Raw genomic sequence first — 25,555 nt, forward strand, 5'->3', positions numbered from 1 at the left:
AAAACAGCTATAAAAGAGGAAATGCAATCCTTATAAAAAAATAAAACTTGGGAACTCATTGATCCTCCACCAGGAAAGAAACCAGTAAGATGTCGATGGATTTACACTGTGAAGTATAAAGCTAATGGCACAGTTGAACGCTTTAAAGCAAGGTTAGTGGCAAAAGGTTACACCCAAACCTATGGAATCGATTACACAGAGACGTTCACACTTGTAGCCAAAATCAACACAGTTCGGGTCTTGTTGTCTTTAGCTGCGAACTTGGATTGGCCATTGCAACAATTCGATATGAAGAATGCCTTTCTGCATGGTAAATTATCTGAAGAAGTCTACATGGATCTCCCACCAGGATGCATGATACCCGAAAATTATAGTCGAAAGGTCTGTAGGTTAAAGAAATCATTATATGGGTTGAAACAATCTCCGAGAGCATGGTTTGGAAGATTCACAAAGTCAATAATAGCCTTTGGCTACCATCAGAGCAATTCAGACCACACATTATTCCTGAAGAAACAACAGGGTAAGATCACTGCACTCATTATATATGTAGATGACATGGTGGTTATAGGGAATGATCTTGAAGAAATGAAGGCCCTCAAGAAGTACTTGTCCAGAGAATTTGATGAGCGCTGAAAAGTACACATTTAAATCCCCTAAGTGAGGGTATTTTAGTCCATTCATCTATCTTATTTCCCGCTTTAGATTGATTTCATGTGATTTCCATTTTTAAGTACTTATCCCCAAAATAAGCTAACTTAGCCAAATAAGAGCATAATTGAAGCGATTCTGGGATGAATCAAATAAAGGAGCAAAGTAGAGCAAAATGAAGCAAATGGTGAAATTTCAGTAACTTCGATCGATCTCAAGAAAAGTTCGATTGATCCAACTTTTATCTATCTCAGCACTCCAAGATAGATCCAAGCCATGATGTCATCTTCAGACATCCCAAAAGTTCGATCGATCCAACATCATTCTCTGATCGATCGAACTTTTTTGTCCTTATCCACATGCCAGATCTTATCCAGCTGTACCACCCTACCAACCACTTTTGTCTTTTTCCCAAAAATATCTTCAAAATATCTCAGATTTGTTTTTATCCAAAAAGGCGCCGCCATTGAGGATCGATCCAGCTTCAATTCGATAGATCGCAACCATATTCAATCGATCTCACCTCAAGTTTGATCGATCGAACTTCCCAAATCCCAAGAAAAATCTAAATTCCAGCTCATTAAAAGTTGTCGCATATCTAATCATTAGAGAATTATTGGTGTACGAGCCCAGCTTATTGGGGGTGACTTTTGACCTACCTATATAAGGAATATGAGTCACTTTTACACAGACACATACTTAGAGAAGATAATACTTAATGAGGAAGCAAAGGAGAGGAGGAGGCTAGAGACACCATTGGAGACTCTTCATCAACCAAGGAGCAGATTTCTTCCATAGAGCTTGCCCTTGAGGATTGAAAGACATCATCCATGAGTGGCTAGACATCCTCTTGGGGCTAGAGTTATCCCTAAGCATGCTTTCTACTTCTTGATTTATGTATTTTTGAGGGGATTTGTATTGTGATTCATGTCTTGACACTTTTATATATATAGATCTTGTTTATTCAATGATTTATGTGGTCGAATGCTTCCAATTGATCATTTCATTCTATCCATATATCTATGTATGCTAGAATAGATGTTCATATGTTTGTCTCTATTTCTTGTGTTATTGATGCATGTCTATGTGTATTGATGCTATAGATCTAGAGATTGTCAAGACATAGTGCTTAATGGAATGTTCTTGTGGTTTATTTGATGGTTCATACTCATTTCTTGATGGATTGTATCTCTCTCTTAGTTTAATTTCATGTCATTAGCTTAGTTGTAGTGTAGTTGTTAAATGGGAGGACAATCTATGCTTGTTGTTAATGTTCCATACTTATGAAAGTAAGTAACATATATCTCTAACCTTGTGATGTGTTTAGATTGTGAGCTTAAAGAAGGGATTAATGGCTTAATTTGATATATTGTGTTATCCACCATGTTATTTAGACAATATATGCTTAATTTGTCATCCATACTTGTTGGAACAACCACACACACACACCTTGTTGCAATACATGTTTTTCCCCTCATTAATCATTCATTAAAGGTGTAGAAAAGTTATGCTTAGTGGTGATCTCTAAACCTCAAGATCTCTCTCTCTCTTTCATTCTCTTTATTGCATTATTGTTTACTTTAGTTTAAGTTGCTTCTTAGTTTAATTCCACCAATCAACCACTATTTTGATCACTCGACCTACTAACCCTAATCTTGATTCCTCAACCTAGTACGACCCTCAATCCCTTGGGACGATCCCTTCTCACTCATACTACATAGTATAGGTGTTAAGCGGTTTATAAATTTAAATTATGGTGTCCACTTGACACTAATTTCTAAACTCAAAGTATTGTGCATTATTTTGTGCGCACCCTTGGGAAGTCACCAGAATTCGAAATGAAAGATCTAGGTCATTTGAGATATTTTTTTGGGATCGAAGTATCTCGATCTAATTAAGGAATCTTTCTATCTCAAAGAAAATATGCCTTAGATCTATTACAAGAGACTGGCATGACAGCATGTCAACCAGCTGAGACACCAATGGAAGAAGGACTGAAGTTATGTGTTGAGTCCAACCAAGTACCTGCTAATAAAGGAAGATACCAAAGACTTGTAGGGAGATTGATATATTTAGCACACACGAGATTAGATTTAGCTTATGCATTGAGCATTGTTAGCCAGTTTATGCATGATCCTGGAGAGCAACATATGAATGCAGTTATGCGCCTTTTGAGGTATCTGAAATATGCTCCTGGAAAAGGAATTTTGTTCACTAAAAATGCTGGTTATCAAAACATAGATGCATATACTGATGCTGACTGGGCTGGAGCTATAGATGATAGGCGATCTACTTCTGGTTACTTCACTTTTGTAGGCGGTAATCTTGTTAAATGGAGAAGCAAGAATCAAAATGTTGTTGCTCACTCAAGTGCAGAAGCTGAATTCAGAGGTATGGCGCTTGGACTTTGTGAAACTTTGTGGTTAAGACTTCTCTTACGGGATTTGGGTTATCTACCAAGGCAACCGATTCGACTATATTGTGACAATAAAGCAACATGTGATATTGCCCATAATCCAGTTCAACATGATCGTACGAAGTATGTCGAAATAGACAGATTCTTCATTAAAGAGAAGTTAGATGGAAAAATTGTAGAGTTGCCTAAGATTTGATCTGAGGATCAACTAGCCGACATTCTCACCAAAGCAGTCTCAACTCAAGTATTTTCAAAAAATTTAGACAAGTTGGCGTGTGTGACATCTATGCACCAACTTGAGGGGGAGTGTTGAGATTTTACCTCTGGTAATCCAGGATTATACAGCTGTAAATTGAATTATTTCCTCCTTGATTTGGGCTAATTGGTAGGTAATTAGTTTCCCGATTATTGTATAATTAGTTACCTATTTTAGTTAGGTATTATTTTATAAATTGAATATAAAGCCATCGTAAATAATATCGAATTGAGTTTTGAATCTCATTCTTTCTCTGAATTTCAAGAGTGACAACGTGTTGAGCCGTGATGATGAAGAGGACGTCGAGATTGATGACGTGGGGTGTGGGTGACGGCGGTCTTCATATCAGTTTGTTCCAAGGACATAGGATGAATAGACAACGTGTAAGATGATGTCAAATTGGATTCTACCTAGCAAGTAGGTCAGACTGTTCTGCCTGAATATCACGACCCCTACGAAATATTTTTTTTTGGGTAAGTAACTAGTGAAGAAATATTAAAAAAAGGTTCTTCCTAAAATAAATATTTAGGAATTATTTTATAACAGGACTTTGTATGCAGAAGCATCTTAAAAGTTGTTTATTTTTAGGAATTATTTTATAAAAACTTAGAAAGTTTATGAGAGGATGCATTATTATGATTATTATTACACCTAAAAGAGACTAAATTTTTAATGTATCCAATTTATACATATAAAGTGTAGTTCAGACACTAAAACATATTTTTTAATTTAAGATTGTGTTAGATAGTAGTATTTCCTCCATCTCTTAAATTGAAAAAAGTAAATATTTAAATTTTTAGAAGAATAAACAAGAGTGTGTGAATTTTTTATCAATAAAAAATAAAAAAATAAATATAAACAACACTTGCTTTCATTTGGAGAATTTTCTGGTTGACCCATGCATCTTAAAGTTCCTTGTTTCATTCAATAAAAGTGCATGTGTATGCATATATATCGCATATATATAATCTATATATACTATTATACCCTTATATTTTGAGAGAGAGACCATGTTTGATGGGCTGGAACGAAGGCTATCAGCCTTTCAGGATGATAGGCAGACACGAGCAGTCATTGTTCCTAATTTTAAATATCACGTCTTCGATGTTTGAGCATTTGATGCTCACTATTTTACTTATTTGAGAGAGAGAGAAGAGAGGAGAGAGAGAGAGAGAAGGGGTTATTCGACAATTCAGAGCCCGTACAGTTTTGCAGGTAAGGTGGGAAGAACATGTTTAGCAAGCGAATGTCCAACACTTGCATTACATTACGTCTCCGTTTGGTGGAAAGTTTCCAGCAACTTCACTTATCCTCTAAAACAGAGTATTATATAACACACCGACATCAACACCCATATATAATAAAGAGGACTCATTTGAAGTACCAAAATTGCTTTGAGTCATTTTACACAAACAAATCACCAACTGCTAATGGCTTCTTCTTCTTCTCCTCCTCCTCCCCCTCCTCCTCAATGGAATTATGATGTCTTCTTAAGTTTTAGAGGTGTAGACACTCGTAAAAACTTTGTGGATCATCTCTACAGTGCTCTAGAACAGAAAGGAATTTACACTTTCAAAGATGACAAGAAACTTGAAAGAGGAAAATCAATTTCTCCGGAACTCATCAAGGCTATTAAGGAATCGAGAATTGCAATCATCATTTTCTCAATAAACTATGCTTCTTCCACTTGGTGCTTGGATGAACTGGTGGAGATCATTCAATGCAAGACCACAATGGGACAGACAGTTTTGCCCGTCTTCTACAACGTGGATCCCTCCCGAGTAAGGAAACAAAAGAAGAGTTTTGGAAAAGCATTTCGCAAGCATGAAGAAGCTTTTGGGAAGGACGACCAAAAGGTGCAAAGCTGGAGAAATGCTTTGGTTGAGGCAGCAAACTTAAGCGGGTTCGACCCAAAAGAAATTGCAAATGGGTACGTAATTAATTTCCAACTCAAACTATAATTTTGAATATCTTTCTATCAGTATTTAGCTGTATTGTTATTATTTATTGTTTTCAGCGATATTAACATCTTTAGTTATATTAACAATTTTGTGGATCGGGGTTTATTTTATATTAGATTGAGTAGTTATATCTATGAATTCCTCATACTTTTTTTTCCCCCTTTTTTGGGGCCTATATGAATTCTTCACCTGAATATCAGAATATGGATGCATTGTTGAACCATTATTATATGCACAAGTTCCTGGGCAACTATATGTGGCTGCCAATTCTATCAATTTGATTTATAAATTTAGTTGTTTACCAATATTATCTCGTATATTATTATAATTGACAGAAATATGCATTATATTAACTTCAATCTTTATCTATTATTGATACAATCAAACTCACACATTTGACTTTTTTTTTTATAATATGTTTCGGACTTGATAGGCATGAGGCGCAATTTATTCAGAAAATTGTTCAAGAGATTATGGAAAAATTGGGGAGGCATATACCATTAGATGTTACCAAATTCCCGGTGGGGATAGATTCTCGTGTAAATAAAGTGATCACTCTGCTAGACAATGGGCAGAAGGATGTGCGCATTGTAGGGATTTATGGAGTTGGCGGGATAGGAAAGACAACAATTGCTAGAGCTGTTTTCAACCGAAAATCTGGTGAATTTGAAAGTCATTGTTTCCTTGCAAATGTGAGAGAAGAGTCAAAAGAACATGGTCTAGCGTATCTCCAACAAAAACTCTTGAAGGAAATCCTAAAGGAAGGAGATTTAAATATATGTGATGTTGGCCACGGGATCAATGTGATAAAGCAAAGACTCCAACACAAGAAGGTTCTTGTAGTTATCGATGATGTGAATAGTTTGGAGCAATTAGAAAGTTTAGCAGGGAGAAATGACTGGTTTGGTTTTGGAAGTGAGATCATCGTAACAACTAGAGATAAACGTGTGTTGGAACAGCGTGAAGTTCTTGATCATGAAATCTACGCGGTTGATCAGTTGAATAACGATGAAGCTCTTCAACTCTTTAGTTGGCATGCCTTCACGAAAAACTACCCTGAAGAGAATTATTTGGAACTCTCACGAAGTGTAATTAATTATGCTCAATGCCTTCCATTAGCTCTTCAAGTTTTGGGTTCTCTTTTATTTAAAAGAAGCATAGAATACTGGAAAAAAGAACTCGAGAGATTGAAAAAAATTCCAAATAAAAAAATTTATGAAGTTCTCAAGATAAGTTTTGATGGCCTTGAGGATACGGAGAAGGATCTATTCCTTGATATTCCTTGTTTCTTTAAAGGGTATCATGAAGATGAGGTAAAGAGTATATTGGACACTACTGGGCGAATTGAATTTCTAAAGGAGCGGTCCTTGATAACTATCTCACACAACAATAGGTTGTGGATGCATGATTTGATACAAGAAATGGGTTGGGAAATTGTTCGTCAAGAATCACCTAATGATCCCGGCGAACGTAGTAGGTTGTACTCTCATAAAGATATCTATATAGTACTCAAAGAAAATACGGTATGTTCACCCACATATAATTTTCTTTCCACGTGCAAGCAGTTCAAAAAACATAGGCTTTGCTCATTTATTTATTTTTATTTATTTATTTATTTATTTCTTCATATAAGCCGTTGCAAAACTTGTATAATTCTAATTAGGCTTTAAAATGTGGTAACTTATACCATGGCCTTGGTTATCAGGGAACAGAAAAAATTAAAGGCATCATGCTAGACAAACCTCATCACCATCTACCAGAGGAGTTACATGTAAATGTTGATGTCTTTGCGAAGATGAAGAGACTTAAACTGCTCAAACTTAGTGGCATACAGCCTCATGGACGCCTTACATATCTTCCAAATGAATTATGTTATCTTCATTGGGAATATTACAGGGGAAGATATTTGCCATCCAATTTCCAGCCTGAAAATCTTGTTCAACTTCACCTTCCTCGTAGCCAAATCCAACAAATTCCAATGGACATCAAGGTATGATGACAGTTTATTTACATATGAATTGTATTGTTGGTTGTATTGAAACTGATTTATTTCTTGCATTGCTTGTTTGCTTAACAGTTTATGGGGATGTTAAAACATCTCAATTTCAGCGACTCCCCATATTTGGAAAAAATTCCTGATCTGTCCAATTTCCCACTTCTTGAGGAATTAGATCTCAAACATTGTAGAAATCTAGTTGAGTTTCACCTTTCCAGTGGAGTTCATGAGAGGCTTGTCTGGGTGGATCTCGTTGGATGTAAAAAGCTGAGTCGTCTCCGAGGAAGCATCAAGTTGAAAATTTTGAAATATTTTGATCTATATCATTGCTCAAAACTTGAGAAATTTCCAGAGGTTCAGGAAGGTATGGATAGTTTGGAGAAGCTTTGTTTAGGCTTTACTGCAATAGAAGATTTACCCTCATCAATGGAACATCTTACTGGGCTTAAAAGTTTAGAACTAATGTACTGCCATAAGCTTAAAAGTATTCCAAACAACATTTTTTCTGGAATGAAGGATTTAGAGTCCCTTTGGATTTGTGGAACTCTTATAAACCAGGTACCATCATCCATTGTACACTTGAGTAATCTTACTTCGCTCCATCTCAGTGATAGAGGAGGATATCCCAAGAGGAGAAGTTCATTGATGCCAAAATCATTCCAGCTGGGAAAGAGAACAAATGTTGCTAATTCAACTTATTTGCAACTGGATTTGCAAGGCGGTTTGTGCAATTTAATTCATTTACAACTCTGGAGATGCAATTTGTCTGAAGAATCCTTATCCAGTTTTGGCCACCTATCCTTGTTGAAAACTTTAAATCTAAGTGGAAACAATTTCGCAAGCATACCAGCAAGCTTCAAACAACTCACAAACCTCAGAGATCTGGATTTGACACATTGCACAAGCCTCCGAAACTTGATGTCACTTCCGTCGTCTATAAGGCGTGTTGATGCAACTGGTTGCAAATCATTGGAACAGTGTTGGTTTCCACCAAGTGTAGGCAGTCCAGACCATCGGGAATTCAACTTCAGAGACTGCTACAACATGCCAATTCTATTATCACAAAGTCAACTTCAGGTTCATCCCTCCTCTCTCTCTCTCTTTATATATAGTAGTATATAGATATGAAAAATCAGCTTGACGATCTTCATATATGCATGGAATGGAACAGGAAACGGGTACAATAATTGTTCCAGGAAGTGAGATTCCGCAATGGTTTAACCATAAGAGTGAGGCTGAGGGATCAGGCCGCTTTTTCCGAGTAGATCATCCACCTTCTTACAATAACGTCAAAGGAATTGTCTTTTGTCTTGTTTTGGAAGGACTCCGTGAAACCACGTCCTCACATATATCGTTTAAGCTCCATGTCATTGGTGAGTCGGGGATCCACTTTTATGACACCCGCATTGATGTAGAAGAGATTGTGCCGTCAAATCACGTTATTTTCATTCACAAAACCAAATATTATGACGATGTTGAAAAAGTTCATCGACCAATTAAAGATTTGCTCCGACGAAGACCCATTGGCCTTCCCAATATTCCTGATGATGCCTCTTACCTTCAGGCTGAAGTATACTACTACTATCCAGAAGAAAATACGAAGGTCAAAAAATTGGGTATCCATCTAATTATGGAGGAGGAAGAGCAAGTTGAGACGTTGGAGCAAGGTGTGTCACACACAAGTTAGTACGGCAAATATTCAATATTATTTATAGTTTCATCTCTCTTCAAATTTAATTTTTCTATACTTAAATTAATTACGAAATCGTCAAAATCACACCATCGTGATTTTCATAGAAATTCTAAAACAGTGAGATTTGAACCGGGGTTTCATTCTTCACAAGTTAATATGTTAGTATTCTTTCTATTTTATTGAATTTATAATCTAGTTGACACCAAAAAAAAAAAAATTAGGAATGAAAATTTTAAAAGAAATTTACGTAGAATAACAAGTTTATAAGGAAAATTGAAGAAATTGCTTTCCATAGTATTGGATTTTGCTCATTCTTTTGCTTTTTCTGTATGTTGTTCATCTATATAGGTCATCTTAATTAAGGGTCCTGAGGAGAGCTATTGCAGACCCCAAGGCTACATTTTAACAGAAATCCAAGAAGACGGTTCTATTTTTGTGAAACAGCAAAGCGATCCTTTTAGAGATATTTGTGTATGTTGTCAATTTCATTTTTGTTTTCTAATGTAATTAAGAATTTCAATTGTGATGAAAATGTGTTTTATTTGTATGAAAATATAGCTTTTTTATTTTTTCAATATAGGATTTGATCTTGTCATGCTTGCTTGTATAAGTAAGACTTTTGCATGTGAATTGATAATGTTTGTCTAAACTCAAAATGTTTTTATTTCAAATTCACCGGAGCTTTAAACTCACTGTAGGTCACTTGAAAATGAGCACAAATAAGAAGGAACTTTGGTACTATACATACAATCACTATTGCCAAAAAAAAAAAAAATGAACTTCAAGTTTTGACGTGCACTTTAGTTATAAATTAAGCAGTTGTATGAATTCTTCATTTTTTTCCCCCTCCTGGACTTACATTCAATTTCTTCTTGAAACAGCTGAAGTAGCATCCATGGAAGACAAAACAATAGAAAATCAATTAAGAGAAAATTGGTTGGCCATGTAGAGGGAAAACCCATAATAGCTTCAGTAACAAAGAGTGATGTGGTCCACATCGAGAGTAATTTTATAAGAATGGGGCAAAATATTAATTTAATACGTAAGTTACGGCCTTAATAGAGCTAAACAATGAAAAAGGAAACATTCAGCTGATACCAAATAGTTTGGGAATGTTTTTTCGAATTAAGTTGATCTTATGCATTTGGTGTATTTTCTAGATTTTTCTCCTCTGTCAGTATAGCTAGAACCATATATAAGTTTTATTTAGGCAGGAAAAAAGGAAAAGGTAACATGTGTAATATTTTCATTTTTCATCATTTTCCATTTTCCATTTTTGTCTTTTCACGTTGTGCATACCGGACACCGTGAGGTGTGCCGGGTGTGTCGGTGAGTTGTTTGGAGTATTTTATTGAGTTCAGCACTCTTTGAAATGCAAGGTTGTCATTTTTGCATTTTTTCACTTTTCGGGTTGAACGGTCCCGTGTGGGACCTGCTACTAGAATTGTTGCATGTGGGGATTTTGGTTGGGTCCATTTGTATCATATTTATTTTATTTAATGTGTTTTATGTGGGTCTCATATATTTTGTGTATTTATGTTTTTATGTGATGTAAAAAAAGAAAATAAATAAAAATAAAATAAATTTAATTTTGGTGGGACCCACATTCATGTTAAAGATTGGACCATGAGGCATTTAGACCTCATTTCTCACCTTTCTTTTTCTCTCTCTCTCCCTCCCCCTCCCCGGCCACTAGTCTCTCTCTCACCCCATTTCCTTGCCTTCTTTTTTTCTTTTTCTATCATGGCTATAAACCTTGATTCCTTCCTCAATTCTTGGTATATTTAATTGTCGTTTGTGGCAATTCAAAGAACATGGATCTTTATATCTATATAAGCAATTTCAATTTTAGTGCACTCTAGGAATTCGGTTTTGAGACCCATTTGGGGGGTTTTTGGCTTAAATTAAGGTAGGGGTTTCTAATTCCCAATTTTTTGTTTCTTTGTGAGTCAATTTCTTATTAATTGTTGCTAATATGTTTAATTGATGTTAATTAACCCTAGAATGATTTTATTGTGGTGTATAAAGTTCTTGATTTTATGTATTAACTGATGTGTATGAAAAACATGCTTAAGTGTTTATTCCCTATACCTATTGTATTACTAATTGCTAGAAATAATGTATGTAAGCACGTATAAATTTTTTAGAATTTTTTGTCAAGCATGCCTTATTTAAATTATTTGCCTTGAAAATAATATAATTGTTATAATAGAAAGTTTATGCTTATATGTGTTGATGGTATCATGTGAGCAGCATGCCTAAATGTTAATTTCTATGCCTTCGTGTTTATTATTTTCCTAGAAATTTTTATGAAGAAGCATGTTAAATTGTGAAGTGTAAATTTCCTCTATTTTTATACTATTGGAAAAATACATGGCATGCATCTATAGCATTGGACATGAAAGAAAAAAAGAAAAGTGTTTTGAAATGAAAGTGAAAGGGATTTTTGGGAAGAAATTTTGATAAAATGATTTTTGAGAAAACCCGGTCGCTGCAGAGTTACCAAAGGGTCGTGGTGTTAATATAACGTAGAGGGAATTAGGGAGATCGACATAGCGTGCTTGAGCTATCTAGGCCCCAAATGACGCCACGGAGGTACCAACAGTCAGGGATAGTAGCCAATCCTTCTCTCATGTCGCCGCGGAGTCACCAACGGACGGGTTATATTAACGGTTTGAAAAGTGATGGATTTGGATTTTGAAAATGGGGAGTGACATTCATGACATCACATATCATGGCATAGCATTGTTATTTTGGAATTGGAATTAATGTTGTATTCATTCCCAGCATAGTATGACCCCGCTTCCTATTTCTATTCATTGTTTGGATTCACGGAGTCACAAGAGGTATGTCTTAAGCACCATCTACTGAGTTTTATGTTCACTCTATTATTTTAACATTTTTCAGGAGATGGGAAAGAAGTGGTGGATGACGTTCCACCACATGCCTAATTTGGATAAGAAGATCATTTTGCTATTTTTATATTCAAGTCTTTTTCTTTTTCTTTTTTTTTTTTTTTTTTTTTTTTTTTTTTTTTTTTTTTTTTTTGTAAAACTTAGTATATTGTATTCTGTACGGAGACTTATAGATCTTGTTATTATAATTATATTCATGAATTGTAAGTAGATGTAATTAGAGTAAAATTCTAGTATGTGAGCATAAGACTATGTATAAGACAAGTACTCCTTTATTCTGGATGAATAGGATGATGATGATGGGCTAATTTTGAGTAGGTTGTTGATGTTGTTGCTTTGGGAATATTTTATATTATTTGCATTGTGTGCTGGGATAGGTTAAATAAATTTTGAAGGTCCAAGAGAGGCCATTACATTTTTATACATTTAAGCAGGTTGGTGTAGGACCCTTTTTAGTAGAGGTCATGCCGAATTTTTTTTATATATAATTGGTTTCAGTTTAGGATCATTACAAATTGGTATCAGAGCAATGATTCGAATACCATTAGGACGACAGGTAGAGGCCTACTTAGGCTTGCATGGGGAAGTTGAATTACATGATTATGTGCTACGTGTTAAAGTGTTTAAATGTTTGAGAAACATGCTTACTAGATTACTTGTTTACTTGTTTATTTGCTTATGTGATCACATGCTTATATGTTTACAGTTTTGAAGGCATTCCTATTTGCTATGTGCTTACGTGTCTAGATGTCGGTATATATAAATGAAGCGTATATGTTAAGTGAAAACATGTTTATTTGTTATGTGTTTCCATGTTAAGAAATCATGACTTGATCACCCATTATAGGCTTAAGTTATGATGATGGTGTCGTACGTCATGTATACTTAGAACTGGTTAGTATGCGGTTTTATATACGATTTTGTGATAGGTGTACACGCTTGGGAAGGGTACGGTTCTATGGGGTAAGTTGTTTGGTGTGTTCTTAAATGTTGTATCTCAGTTTTGAGTTAGGTGAGTGTCCAAAGCTTTGAGTTAGAGTCGCGTGATTGTGTTGTATTTGAGTTTTTTCTTGCCATTTATAGAGTCATGCCTCCGAAGAGACGTAGAGAAGCAGATGATAGTGGGGAGCAGGACGAGCTCTTTGATTAGGACCTTTTGGTTAAGAATTTGGTTGAGGCCATGACAAACTTTGTACGTGCAGTAGTCATAGAGACTCAGAGGTCAATGGTACAGTTAGGGAGAACAGAGGTTATGGACAGACAGGAAGATAGGGGCTCATGGAGTCAGGCTAAGGAGGTAGAGATGTTGTCCGAGAGTCATGTACGAAAGATGTTAAAGGGTGATTCTTCTCATTCTCCGGTTATTTTTACGTCACTGCTGGAGACATCCCCTAAGGTCGAGAAGGCTTGCTATAGGTGCAAGCAGATAGGTCATTTAAAAGTAGAGTGCCCTTGGAGTCGGCCTAGTTCTGGAGTTTGTTTTATATGTGGTCAGCCTGATCATAGGAAGAAGGATTGTCCCAAGAGAGGTGGAACTCTAGTTGGCGGGTAGGTTCAAGGCAAGGACTGACTCGACCTTCAGTATCACAAATTGGTGTTCAGCTTGGAGAGTCACAGGAATGTGAGACTCAGGGTCATATGGTCAGTCAGGTCATTTTTCCTGTTGAGCCACCAGAGGGACCCCCGGTAGTCAAAGGTATGTAATTGCATTTATTTCTAGCATTTTATTGGTGTTTTCTTTTGGTAAGTGTTCGGTCTGACGGGTAATGGGGTAGTGATGGTAATGGTGGTAATGTCGAAAAAGGAATGAGGAGAATAATGATGTTGAACTTAGAACATGAAGTTTTCTTGTTTAGTGATGTAGATCGCCTTAGAAAGAGTAGTTTAAGTAGTTGGTTAAGTATTAATGATTGATTGCATTGTTGGTGGTTTTGAGGAGACTATTGGGTGTTGAGCACTCTGAGATTACCCATTTCTGAAGCTAATGGTGCCATGATCGAACAATTTCCTCGCACTCCCACGTGCGGCAAGCGCAAGGACACATCATCCTTGTAAATTGGTACAGACTCACATGGCTGGGGCACTTGTAAACAAAATATCTTGAATTTCTCCACACAATGCTCCCAGAATAATCGATAGCCCTCTGTAATATCACCCAAGCAAGATCGAGAGGGAATCACAGCATAGTCCATACCTTCGTCTGACAAATCGTACTAAACTGAGAATCGATACAAAGTCTCTTCCAACTCTTCATACTTTTCCACAAGGTCGCATGCCCCTAGCACACCTTGGTCAAACCCAAATTGACTCGTCACACGCTTGGGATTGTATACCTTCAGCACATCACCCAGCTCAAATCGACCAGGCAGATAACATGGAGTCACCATTAATGCAAAAGATTGCTCATTATGATTGCAGGGCTCCTGACTCTGGTTGAACACCCTCTACTCCTCCCAGTACAACGGTACATCAATTACTCCAGCCACTTTGTCCTTGTACGGCCTAAAAATGAACTCTAGTTCTGAGTAAATCACATAACTTAAAGGAACTTGCCATATACGACCAATCCAACGCTTCCCTCGCGCCCCTTCAGGGTCTCCCAATTCCAGAGGCAGGGACCATAAGAGGGAAACCGCTCATATAAGAACATCTGTAGAAATCCAGTGGCCAAGTACGACACCATAGGATATCGTCCCATTGATCGTATGAAATCTTTTGCCACCATGTCTAATCGCTGGTATAATGTACCCAAAAATAGAGGTCCTAAAGGGAGAGCAACACCACTGGCTATTTTAACAGCTATCTGGCACCACCTGATTAGCGAAGCATCGTCCGAAGTCCTAGGAAAAATGTACTTCGATTGCCAACATAACACATCCGCTGCTAACTCCGCAGGATGTCTAATTTTATCTCAATCGATCGCTGGGTGCTGTGATTTGTCACCTTTAAACGAGGGTTGAAAGTCTTTGAAAAAATACCGGATCCAAGCCCTAGTCATGTTTTTTCTAGCACCTTCATTCCTTTCCTCGCGCCGGCCACCTTTTGGTCCAAAAAAGGATCCATAACTTTTTGTCTTCTCTAATCCCTCCTCTAAAACCTCGAGGATGGCTTGCTCTGCCGCATCCAACTTGAAAGGCATAGAAAATTCTCCACCAATAACATACAGACCCAATAGATGAGTAACATTGTGATACCCCTCGATTCTAGAGCCACGGGTGATCAAGTCTAAGTACAGATCCAAGGGATACCAAACAATTAAGTATATAAACAAGCATAGAATACAAGAAGAATTTAAAGAATAAAGATTTAAATAAGCTGGAAGAAATCTAAATAATAAATCCTCGAAATAATAATAAAACAATCCAATATTTCTAAAACTTCAAATATTATTATAACTTGGGAATCCATCTAGTGGACCCCTAATAATAACCCCAACTAGAAATAAAAACTGAAACAAAATCCATAGCTAAAACATGAAGAAAAGTCCTACGTAGTCGAAAGAATGAGAGACTGTCTCTGCCCAGCATGAATAAGCTCTAAACCTGGAACTGTCAAACACCTGAAAAATAATGGTAGGTCAGGCCCACGAATAAGTTCTACTCTACTACAATCTAAACAAAGACCCGATACACAGATAAATCCTAGACAACTCAACAATAGCTAAATAGTCCATATGTATATAAATACACACTATAGGACTCTCACTGGATTACAAGGCGGTCTCAACCTAACTAGAAGGTAACATGCAAAACGCACCTAAAGTGGGCATGAGTATCTAAACCTAACAGGATACACCACTAACTATCATAGCCAGCTATGCATCCCACTGCATATACGCTCCTTAACCATTGATCATGCGACTCAAGCTCATATCATGGCATCATAATCATATATTTAAATTCATCTAAAACCAAGGTATGTCATTCAACTGTTCGTTGACCTGTCACGAATATAAGTATGACTTATTATTGTAGTAAATCCATTCCCTTATATTATAATAGGTAGGACTTAGCGTTTTGAGCTAATTCGTCTCTAATATGCCACCGTCTCATACCGGTGCATATAATCCATAAATTTAATAATTGATAAAACAAAATTAAGTAGTTTATCAATTAAAATCCAGAGAATGATATAATGAAAATCATATAAATAACTGAGCACATTATATTGAAATATTTAAGAGTATATTCATATTAATCCATTTAACTTGCTAGAACAACAACCAGTAATTAAATCCTCCATAATCATTGACAGCATGCAAATCAGTATTAAAATTTCATGATGTCCAATATCTTAGTATAATAGCATAGATTAACAATTCTAGGATTTTAACATGTTTATTTAAATCATTTAAAACCCCCCATTATAGTCCAGAACCACATTTTAGCTCCTGAAGTTCCAAAAATATAAAAAATACACTCATAGGAGTACTACTAGTAGGGGAACTGCCTCCCCTAAGGAGGGAGCCGGCTCTCTCTGTATGCTAAACCCCATCATCTTCTCCGCCTCCGGCGATGTGTAAAACCCTTTATAATGTTCTGTTCAGGTTCCTAGGGGTCCAACCTATGTCCCAAAATTATCCCAGAAACTCATATAAACCCAGTATGCATCATTAACAACAATTAAAACATATATGATGAAACAATTGATACAATAAATCAATTTCAATTAACAACACATAATATAGTTTAAACTCTGAATTAACATGCATACAAGATCAATTCTAATATCTGATTAAATCCTGGAGATTACCTAGGCATGCATATAACACAAGTCTAAGGAAAGGAGTAAGAGAAAGAACTTGCCTTTGAGATTTCGGATTAAAATCCCAATGTTGTCTTCCTAGATTTTTCGGCAATCCTTGATTGTTCTCAACTCCTCTGGTGCCCTTGGTTCAACCCATAAGCAAGCTTCAATAGCCTCTCCTTGGTTCAGCCTTGGTTCTTGGCCAATCTCTCTCGTCCTTCTCTCTCCATTCTCTCACAACTCTCTGTTCTTTCTTTCTGCCTCCACTGTTACGTGAATAGGGTTCTTTGGTAGACATATATATATATATATATATATATATATATATATATATAGGCTTATAAAAAAAAACTTAATTCTAATTATATGAGGAGACGAAAAAGAAAAAGAAAATATAATATAATATAAAATAAATAAATAAATATATATATATATATATATAAGTCTGCTATCCCCCAACGTGATTTCATATATATATATATATATATATATATATATATATATATATATATATATATATATATATAACCCAAAAACTATATAATACATATATACTGAATAATGATGCTAATTTAACCATTAATAATAATTAATAATTAAACTAACCTTATATACATATATACCCATATATATATGTATAACCATCCATGAGTATTAACTGTACCAATTTAATCTCCTATTCAAGTAATCCATGTGACCCAAACAGTTGGTCCATTACTACTATCCAAGCCCAACTCCTTAAAATAAAATAAAAATTTAATTTAAATATTTAATTACAACTAAACACTTAGCACATAAAACAGATAGCACACATCATATAATCACATTTTTTAATTAACCAATTTATTCAAATAAAACAATTAGTTCAATTTCCACATATGCATACAATTTAAATGAAAACAAATAATTCAATTAAACAATTAAACAAATAGGCAAATAATCAAATAATGAATTTAAAAACGCAATAAAACCATAAAATAAATACTGAGACTATCCTTTTAAAATTAGGGGTATTACATTCTTCCCTCATAACAAAAGGAATTCTATCATTAGAATTTGCACTTACCTTCTTCCATTATTTCAAGAAACTACAAACGAATGACATCCTCCCGTTCCCAAGTAGATTCAACCTCATTATGGTGACTCCACTGGACACGCACTAAAGGTATAACCTTATTGCAAAGAATCTGATCTCGATGGTCGACAATACGACACGGTGGCTCCATATAGGTTGTATCTGGCTGCAACTCAATCTCACCAACATCGAGATGCTGATAACGATCCTCATCTTGCAGAAATTTCCATAACATAGAAACATGAAACACATTACGCACACGATCCAAATGATCCGAAAATGATAACTGACAAGTTACAGCTCCAACTTGATCTATAATCATGAAGGGACCGACAAACCGCGGTGACAATTTTTCTTTCTTCCCAAAGCGCATTACTCCCTTCATAGGAGACACTTTGAGTATAACCTGATCTCCAACCTGAAACTCCAATGCACGAGTACAATGATCGGCATAACTCTTTTGCCTACTCTGGGCAGTGCGCATGCGATCTATAACAAGAACAATCTTCTCAGAGGTATCCTTAATGAACTCAGGACCCAAAAATCTGTTCTTTCCAACCTCCATCCAACAAATAGGAGATCGACAAGTTAAACCTAAATCATATTTGATTAACAATAATCAAAATCAAGACAAATGAAACCCTATCTCAACATTTAACAATTCAGAATAATAACAACAATAATCATATTAACTCATATTTGATTAACAATAACAAATAATAAAAAACTAACCTAGCTCAACATGCACTTAACAATTCAAAACAACAACAATAATCAGATAAACTCATATTTGATTAACAATAATCTAAATCAAAACAAGTTAAACCCTAACTCAACACTTCACAATTCAGAACAACAACAATAAACAGATTAACAACTCATTTGATTCACAATAATCAAAATCAAAACAAGTTAACTTATCCAAAAAAAAAAAATCAAAACAAGTTACCTTATCCAAAAAAAAAAAAAAGTTAAACCCTAACTAAAAATAACTCAACTCTATTCAAAATTAGAAAAAATATCATATTTGATTAACAATAACCAGAAACCAAATTACAAGAGTGAGAACATGATTTTTTATTCAAGCGTCTCCGATGCAGATATGGAGAAAGCTCTGGTCCTTAGAAAGGCTGTCATTATAAGAAAAAAGGTTATTGGTGACAGACTTTTAGGGACAGTACAAAAACTGTCCCTAGACCCTATTATTAGGCCTAAATAATTTTTTTCAAAATTAGTCTTTAGGAACTATAAATGTACTGTGACTAATGTGACCTTATAAAACGATGTAGTTTTTGTCAATAAGTATATATATCATGCGTCCAAGACCTAGCCTCCTCTACACAACTCTGCTCTCTCTCTCTCGTCTAAGTCCTAGCTTCTATCTCTGCTCTCTCTCTCTCTCGTCGAAGCCCTATCTTTCTCTCTTGCTCTCTCTTTTTAGACGAAGAAGATGCGGACAAGATGATGTTGTAGATTCGATATAGTCTCCCTATTCGAGTTATCTCTTTGGTACGCCTCTCTATTCAAGTTCTCTTTCTGGTTTGGACACGACAAACAACCATTTGGAGCCATAATTTCTTCGAATTTCAAACGGCTATATACCTCAATTTGGAGCAAAAAATCAAGGTTCTCTATCTCTTTCTATATATGTATCTATTAGTTTTGATTTTTTTATTAAGAGTAGTTTTATTTAATTTTTTTTTTTTGGGGTCTTTCTGTAGTTTTTTTTTATGCAAATTCATATTTTAGGGTTTCATAATTGCAAGTGAAATTGCAGATTTGGAAAAACTTAGGAACAAAATAGCCAAGCGAGTTGAGAAGCTTTCCATTAAGGGTTCTGTCCCAACACCATCTCCTTCTGGGAACTCCATTGGAGCTATCGATCTGAATGTTCCTATCCTAATTTATTTACACAATATATGTTCATTTCAATTTCTTATTTAAAAAAGAAAAAAAAGAGCCTTGTGTTGTCTCATGTACGAGAGAAATGTCTCGCATTCTTAGGAAAGCTAGTGATACAGTGACCCTGTTTTTCATTGTCAAACATTGGATGAATTCAAGTTCGACTGTTGGTCGTAGTACCAAAATTCACCAACCAATGTTTCGATCTTCATTGGCTTACCCAACTCGAATCCGATCAGTCCATTCTTCTTCGTTTTCTTCAACTAGGTCACATCTAGATTCTGATAATCTCAACATACTCAACCACAAAGACTGGTTGTCTCCAAATGAGGTTTTGAAGATCTTCCAAACCCTAAAAGACCCCAACTCAGTGATCACTGTATTGAACCAACTCTCAAAGCGCAAGGACTATAAACCCAACGAAGCTCTTTACTCTACACTGATCAGCAAGCTTGCACTGGCCAAGAACTTTGATGGCATTGAGGATGTCATGAAAAGAATCAAAACCGAAAAAAGTTGCAGACTTTCTGATGATTTTTTGTATAATGTGATCAAAATCTATGGCAATGTTGCAGGTCGTATAAACAGAGCAACCGAGACCCTTTTCGATATGCCCAACTATAACTATTGGCCTATGGTGAAAACTTTTAATTTCATGTTGAATTTGCTTCTAAACTCGAAGCAATTTGATATTATTCATGAAGTTTATATGGGTGCTTCTCAATTGGGCGTCGAGATTGATGCTTGTTGTTTGAATATCATCATTAAAGGGTTGTGTGAATGTGGGGATCTAAATACTGCATTCTGCTTGCTCAATGAATTTCCTAAATAGGGTTGTAGGCCAAATGAGAGAACATACTCAACGCTAATGCATGGGCTATGTGGCCATGGTCGGATTGAAGAAGCATTTGGGTTGTTTGAGAGGATGGAGAGGGAGGGTATAGAACCAGATACAATCACATTTAACAAATTGATTTCGGGACTTAGGAAACAAGGGAGAGTGAAAGAGGGCATTAAGCTTTTGGATAAAATGAGGCTTAAAAGGTGTAACCCAAATCCAGGAACTTATCAGGAGGTCTTGTATGGTTTGCTTGGTACCAAGAAGTTCGTCAAGGCAAAGGAATTCATCGGTCGAATGTTTTCTCAAAGTGTTAGTCCTAGTTTTGAGTCTTACAAGTTGATGATACATGGGCTGTGTAAGCGAAATCTACTGGAAGATGTTGATTGGGTACTGAAGCAACTGGTGTGGCATGGTTTTGTACCCAAGATGGGAATGTGGAGGTAGATTGTTCAGTGCGTGTTCTCAAAGAAGAGCAGTTGTAACAGTATTTCTTATGAAAAATATGTTGGGAACTGGCCTATTTGAAACATCTAATCGTCGAACTATGCTGTGGTCCATGACATAATTGGGAAGCACAATATATGGAAAAACATTGAACTCACCCTTTGATCAATTTACAAAACCAGAAGACACACAGAATTTGTTTGACTTAACTATATATCAGAGGCAATGAACAAGACACCATCACAACTTTTACTTGATTTGACTGAGCCGTTTCCATCAAACTTGCAGAAGGAGTCCAGTGATGCCCTAGTCTGGAGAATGCTTGCAAAGATGTGCCAAGTATCTACAGGCTACAAAATTTCTTTTGCTCTCCTCTATAAACATCGTCTAGCTTGCTTCAATTTTGGCACAATATATGCATCAACCACATCTAAAACTGAGGTGCCTGCAGGCTGTATCACATGGAAACAGAATAATTTGATCTTTTACTCCCAAGAAGGGCTGCAATCTGCACGAGGGCTAGTCAAAGAATGCTTCTTCAAGTTATGTCTTTGCTTTGAGGGAGTCTACATATTTCATCTAAAGAATCAGTAGGAGAGACTTCAATACAACATCCATTTAATCAATTAGCTTGTTGGATATCAGATGAACGAACTATGCTTTTGTTATGTTCAGGGCAGTACGGTTCTAGATGAATGGACATGAGAGGGACTTATATAGAAAGGAGTTTGAGAGCTCTCTATCTCAAGAATGTGGCCAACACTCATCTATGTTACAATTATTTGAGCTTCACAATGTTTTCATTAAGTTTGAATGAATTGTGGGCTCTGTAACAAATATTCTGCTGTATCAACAAAATGTTAATAATGTAGGTGCTAATTGAATCAAAATTATTTCATAGGATATAAAAGATGAAGGCTTCATGTTTTATTCTACCATCTGAGTCCTGATTATTGATAAGAAACAAAAAATTTTACTACCTTCAATTGGAGGAATTGTTCTAACATAACAGATTCTCATCTATCTTCTTCTGTCTTATCAGCAACCTACCACTGCATTGCTGAGATTAATCTATTACAAAAGATAAATGTGGAAATAATCCAAATCCTTTCTATTGATAAATGCCTGAAAAGTTTCAAGATTACAACAAACATTTACAAAAAGAGCCGTTTGACATTGATAGGGAAAAATAAACATAACCTACCTTGACCTAACGATAGAGGTAACTAAGTGTTGACCAGCAGCCAGATCTCTTCGACTTTTGAACGATGACATTTTCATTGGATAAGAATGATAATATTTTATTATCAAGGATAATGAAAGATGACGTGGTTCAACAGGGTAAGGATAACCTTGGCACAATTTGAGGAAGTCAAAGGGGTAAATTATATCCTCGACAAATCTGGCAACAAACGGATCTCCTCTGATCTTGCACAAGCTGACCTCCTCTGATCCCGCAAATGAACTGAGGGAGAGTGATTATAAGAATGAGATCCTACTAGTCAATAAAGGGACAACAAAAAACGATTATTAAATCCCTGCCTTTCTTTTAGACCTCCGGTAACTGACTTAATCATTGGAGAGCTCTTAGCAGGCACCACACCGGTGCCGTCAAGATTCATCGATCTTCTACTTTCTTTTTTGCTGGAAAATGGTGTCGTATCGGACCGCGTGGATTTCTCCCCCAACAGTTGGTGCCGTTTGTGGGAAACGACGATTTCCTTAAATCAATAAATTACTCGGTTGGGTTTATGCACTTGCGGTCCAGTATGGTAATTGAAAAAGAAACATCGTTGCAGGGATCTCGTCAAAGAGAAGGGTCAAGTGAACACCCAGACGTCCCGAATGACCAGGAACGGCTTGCAGCATTAAAACTACAGGTCCAAACTCTGAATTAGGGTATAGACTAGTTGATCCAGCAAAATTCAGAGATCCTGCAACATCTTATCCCAGCAGGACCACCACCTCAACAAGAATTGTCCGACCCATATCCTCCCAATCTGAATGATGGGGGAGAACACGAGGAGGACCGAGAAAATGATCCTCCTCACAAGTTCGAGGCAGAACAAAGCCAAGTCAGAAACCAACACAGAGAACCTCCTTCCTCGCCTCCGCGGAATCCCCAGCCTCAAACAGGCATAACCTTCTGTGTTAAGGAAAAGACAGAGAAAGTTACCTATTTCGACCTACAGATCAAGGATCTCAAGGTGAAAATGGAAGATGTAATACAGGCTATAAAAGGGAAAAGTTTTGCGGCCATAGATGACCCACTGCAGAGGACCAACTTGCCATTCAGCCCTGCCTTTATGAAATACCCTCTGCCTAGCAAGTTCAAGATGCCCTCATTCGAAAGCTTCAATGGGACCAAAAATCCCCTCGATCACCTGGAGACCTTTCAAGCTCTTATGCATTTACCCGCCGTGCCAAATGAAATCATGTGCTGAGCTTTTCCCACTACACTTAAGGGATCAGCAAGAGTTTGGTTCAACAAGCTGAAGCCAGGAACCATCAACACCTTTAAAGAACTGAGTAAGCAATTTGTGAGCCACTTCATTGCAGGTCAGAGGCATAGGAGGCCGGCCACCTACCTGCTTACCGTGAAGCAACAGAAGGGAGAATCGATCCGGGAATACATCACCCGATTAAATACAGAGATGTTGCAGGTAGAAGATGTGGACGACACGGTGGTTTTCACCGCTTTCATAGGAGGACTCCAAACCTCTAGATTCTTGTTCTCTTTATCAAAAGAACCTCCCACCAGCATGGCAAAGTTGTTAATCAAAGCGTAGAAACACATGAACGCTGAAGACGCTATGAATGCACGGAAGGGAAAGGAAGGAAAGGACAAGAAGAAGTCAGCCCCTCTCGCCAGGGATGAAAAGGTTACCAACTATAAGAGATCATTCTTCAGCCAAAGTGATAAGACATATCGTGAGAAGGACTCAGATAAGTATATCGACTAACAATTGTCTCACAGCTGGAATTAGCCTTATCAAGTCATTCAAAATAAAGACTAGGAGCATCTTAGTTCGTTATTTTAAATGGAGGGTAGCTCCCTCAGGTGTTATTTTGTTTTCCAATAAAGTCACCATCACCAATGAGATGGATGACCCTCATTTTTTACGCAATAAAATATTACGTTTTCAGTTACTTACCTATGTGGTAATTAATGCTCTACAGAAAGCTAACAAAAAAACCTAATTCCCTTACTAAAGGGACGAGCTAAGTGAAGCTCGTAAAACATAATTCCCTTACTAAAGGGACGAGCTGAGTGAAGCTCGTAAAACCTAATTCTCTTACTAAAGGGACGAGCTGAGTGAAGCTTGTTCCCTTATTAAAGGAGTGATAAGCTGAGTGAAACTTGTAAAATTTATTCCCTTGCCAAAGGGATGGGCTGACTGAAACCCATAAAGTTTACAACTAGTATGTTGGATTTTCAAAAGAAAAATCCAGTTTTACATCACTAAGAGTCATTGACCATGGTTTTGAATCCATGCCCTTCCAAAACAGAACCTTGATTTGGTATTTGTATTAATTCTACCATTGGGAACACGGGAAGAGTACCCAAGGGAAGAGTTTCCAAGGGTACCAAAAAATAAAAAATATTGTTCAAGTGAACAGTGCCCGCGGCACTATTCCCGAGGGAACAGTGCCAAAAAAAAAAAAAACTGTTTAAGTGAACAGTACCCGCGGCACTATTCCTGAGGGAACAGTGCAAAGGTAAAATAAAAAATAATAATAAAAAATAAAATTTCACATTCCCAAAGCTAGACGAGTAAACTTGGGAATAGGAAGCAACTGATAGGGAAAAATAAATCTAACCTACCTTGACCTAACGATAGTGGCAACTAAGTGTTGACCAGCCACCAGACCCTTTCGACTTTCGTACGATGATATTTCCATTGGATAAGAATGATAATATTTCATTATCAAGGATAATGAAATATGACATGGTTCAACAGGCTAAGGTTAACCTTGGCACAATTTGAGGATGTCAAAGGGGTAAATCATATCCCCGACAAATCTGGCAACAAACGGATCTCCTCTGATCTCGCACAAGCAGATCTCCTCTGATCCCGCAAATGAACTGGGGAGAGCGACTATAAGAATGAGATCTTACCAGTCAAAAAAGGGACGACAAAAAATGATTATTAAATCCCTGCCTTTCTTTAGACTTCCAGTGACTGACGTGATCGTCGGAGAGCTCTTGGCAAGCACTACACCGGTGCCGTCAAGATTTATCGATCTTCTACTCTCTTCTTTGCAGGAAAACGGTGTCGTATCGGACCACGTGGATTTCTCCCCCAACAGACACTTCTCAAGATTACATTTACATTGATATGAATTATACTCAAAATCATCACCACGTGGAAAACTTATGGTGTAAAACCACTAACAGTTGATTTTCTGCAAAAATTTCTTTTAAAGAAAAATTATAATAATAATAATAATAAAAATAAAAAAAAATAAAAAAATAAAAAAAAACTATCTTTTACCTCCTGCATTCTCCACAGAATTCTTGGGATACGATGTCGACTTGACCAATCTCTCTCCATTTCCTTCAGAGCAATTTCTTTGATGTGTCCTCAATATTAACTGCAGGGTCACAAGGTATCATTTGAGCATGTTCCTTGGATTTAAATGAATCATTACTACAACTAG

General features: G+C 36.5%; 3 protein-coding genes across 3 annotated transcripts; all 3 read left to right on the top strand.

Moving 5' to 3' along the window:
- Positions 1 to 4,750: 4,750 nt before the first annotated feature.
- LOC132309396 (disease resistance protein RUN1-like) lies at positions 4,751 to 7,540 on the top strand. The gene is made up of 5 exons (XM_059807710.1): positions 4,751 to 5,250; positions 5,715 to 6,804; positions 6,987 to 7,271; positions 7,359 to 7,475; positions 7,511 to 7,540. Exons 1-5 carry the CDS (start codon positions 4,751 to 4,753, stop codon positions 7,538 to 7,540), a joined length of 2,022 nt encoding a protein of 673 aa, XP_059663693.1.
- An 11,498-nt stretch (positions 7,541 to 19,038) lies between these two features.
- LOC132306686 (pentatricopeptide repeat-containing protein At3g14580, mitochondrial-like) lies at positions 19,039 to 21,700 on the top strand. Its single transcript, XM_059804194.1, has one exon. The coding sequence runs from the start codon at positions 19,694 to 19,696 to the stop codon at positions 20,438 to 20,440; it is 747 nt and encodes a 248-aa protein (XP_059660177.1). The 5' UTR covers positions 19,039 to 19,693; the 3' UTR covers positions 20,441 to 21,700.
- Positions 20,477 to 23,337, top strand: LOC132309398 (pentatricopeptide repeat-containing protein At4g01400, mitochondrial-like). Its single transcript, XM_059807711.1, has 2 exons — positions 20,477 to 20,836; positions 22,813 to 23,337. The coding sequence occupies exons 1-2, from the start codon at positions 20,477 to 20,479 to the stop codon at positions 23,335 to 23,337; spliced, it is 885 nt and encodes a 294-aa protein (XP_059663694.1).
- The last annotated feature ends 2,218 nt before the right edge of the window (positions 23,338 to 25,555 follow it).

This window comes from Cornus florida, unplaced genomic scaffold, assembly GCF_030987335.1.
Source record: "Cornus florida cultivar Cherokee Brave unplaced genomic scaffold, ASM3098733v1 CherokeeBrave_3.0.0_Hap2_Chr05, whole genome shotgun sequence".
Classification (NCBI taxonomy): Eukaryota; Viridiplantae; Streptophyta; class Magnoliopsida; order Cornales; family Cornaceae; genus Cornus; species Cornus florida.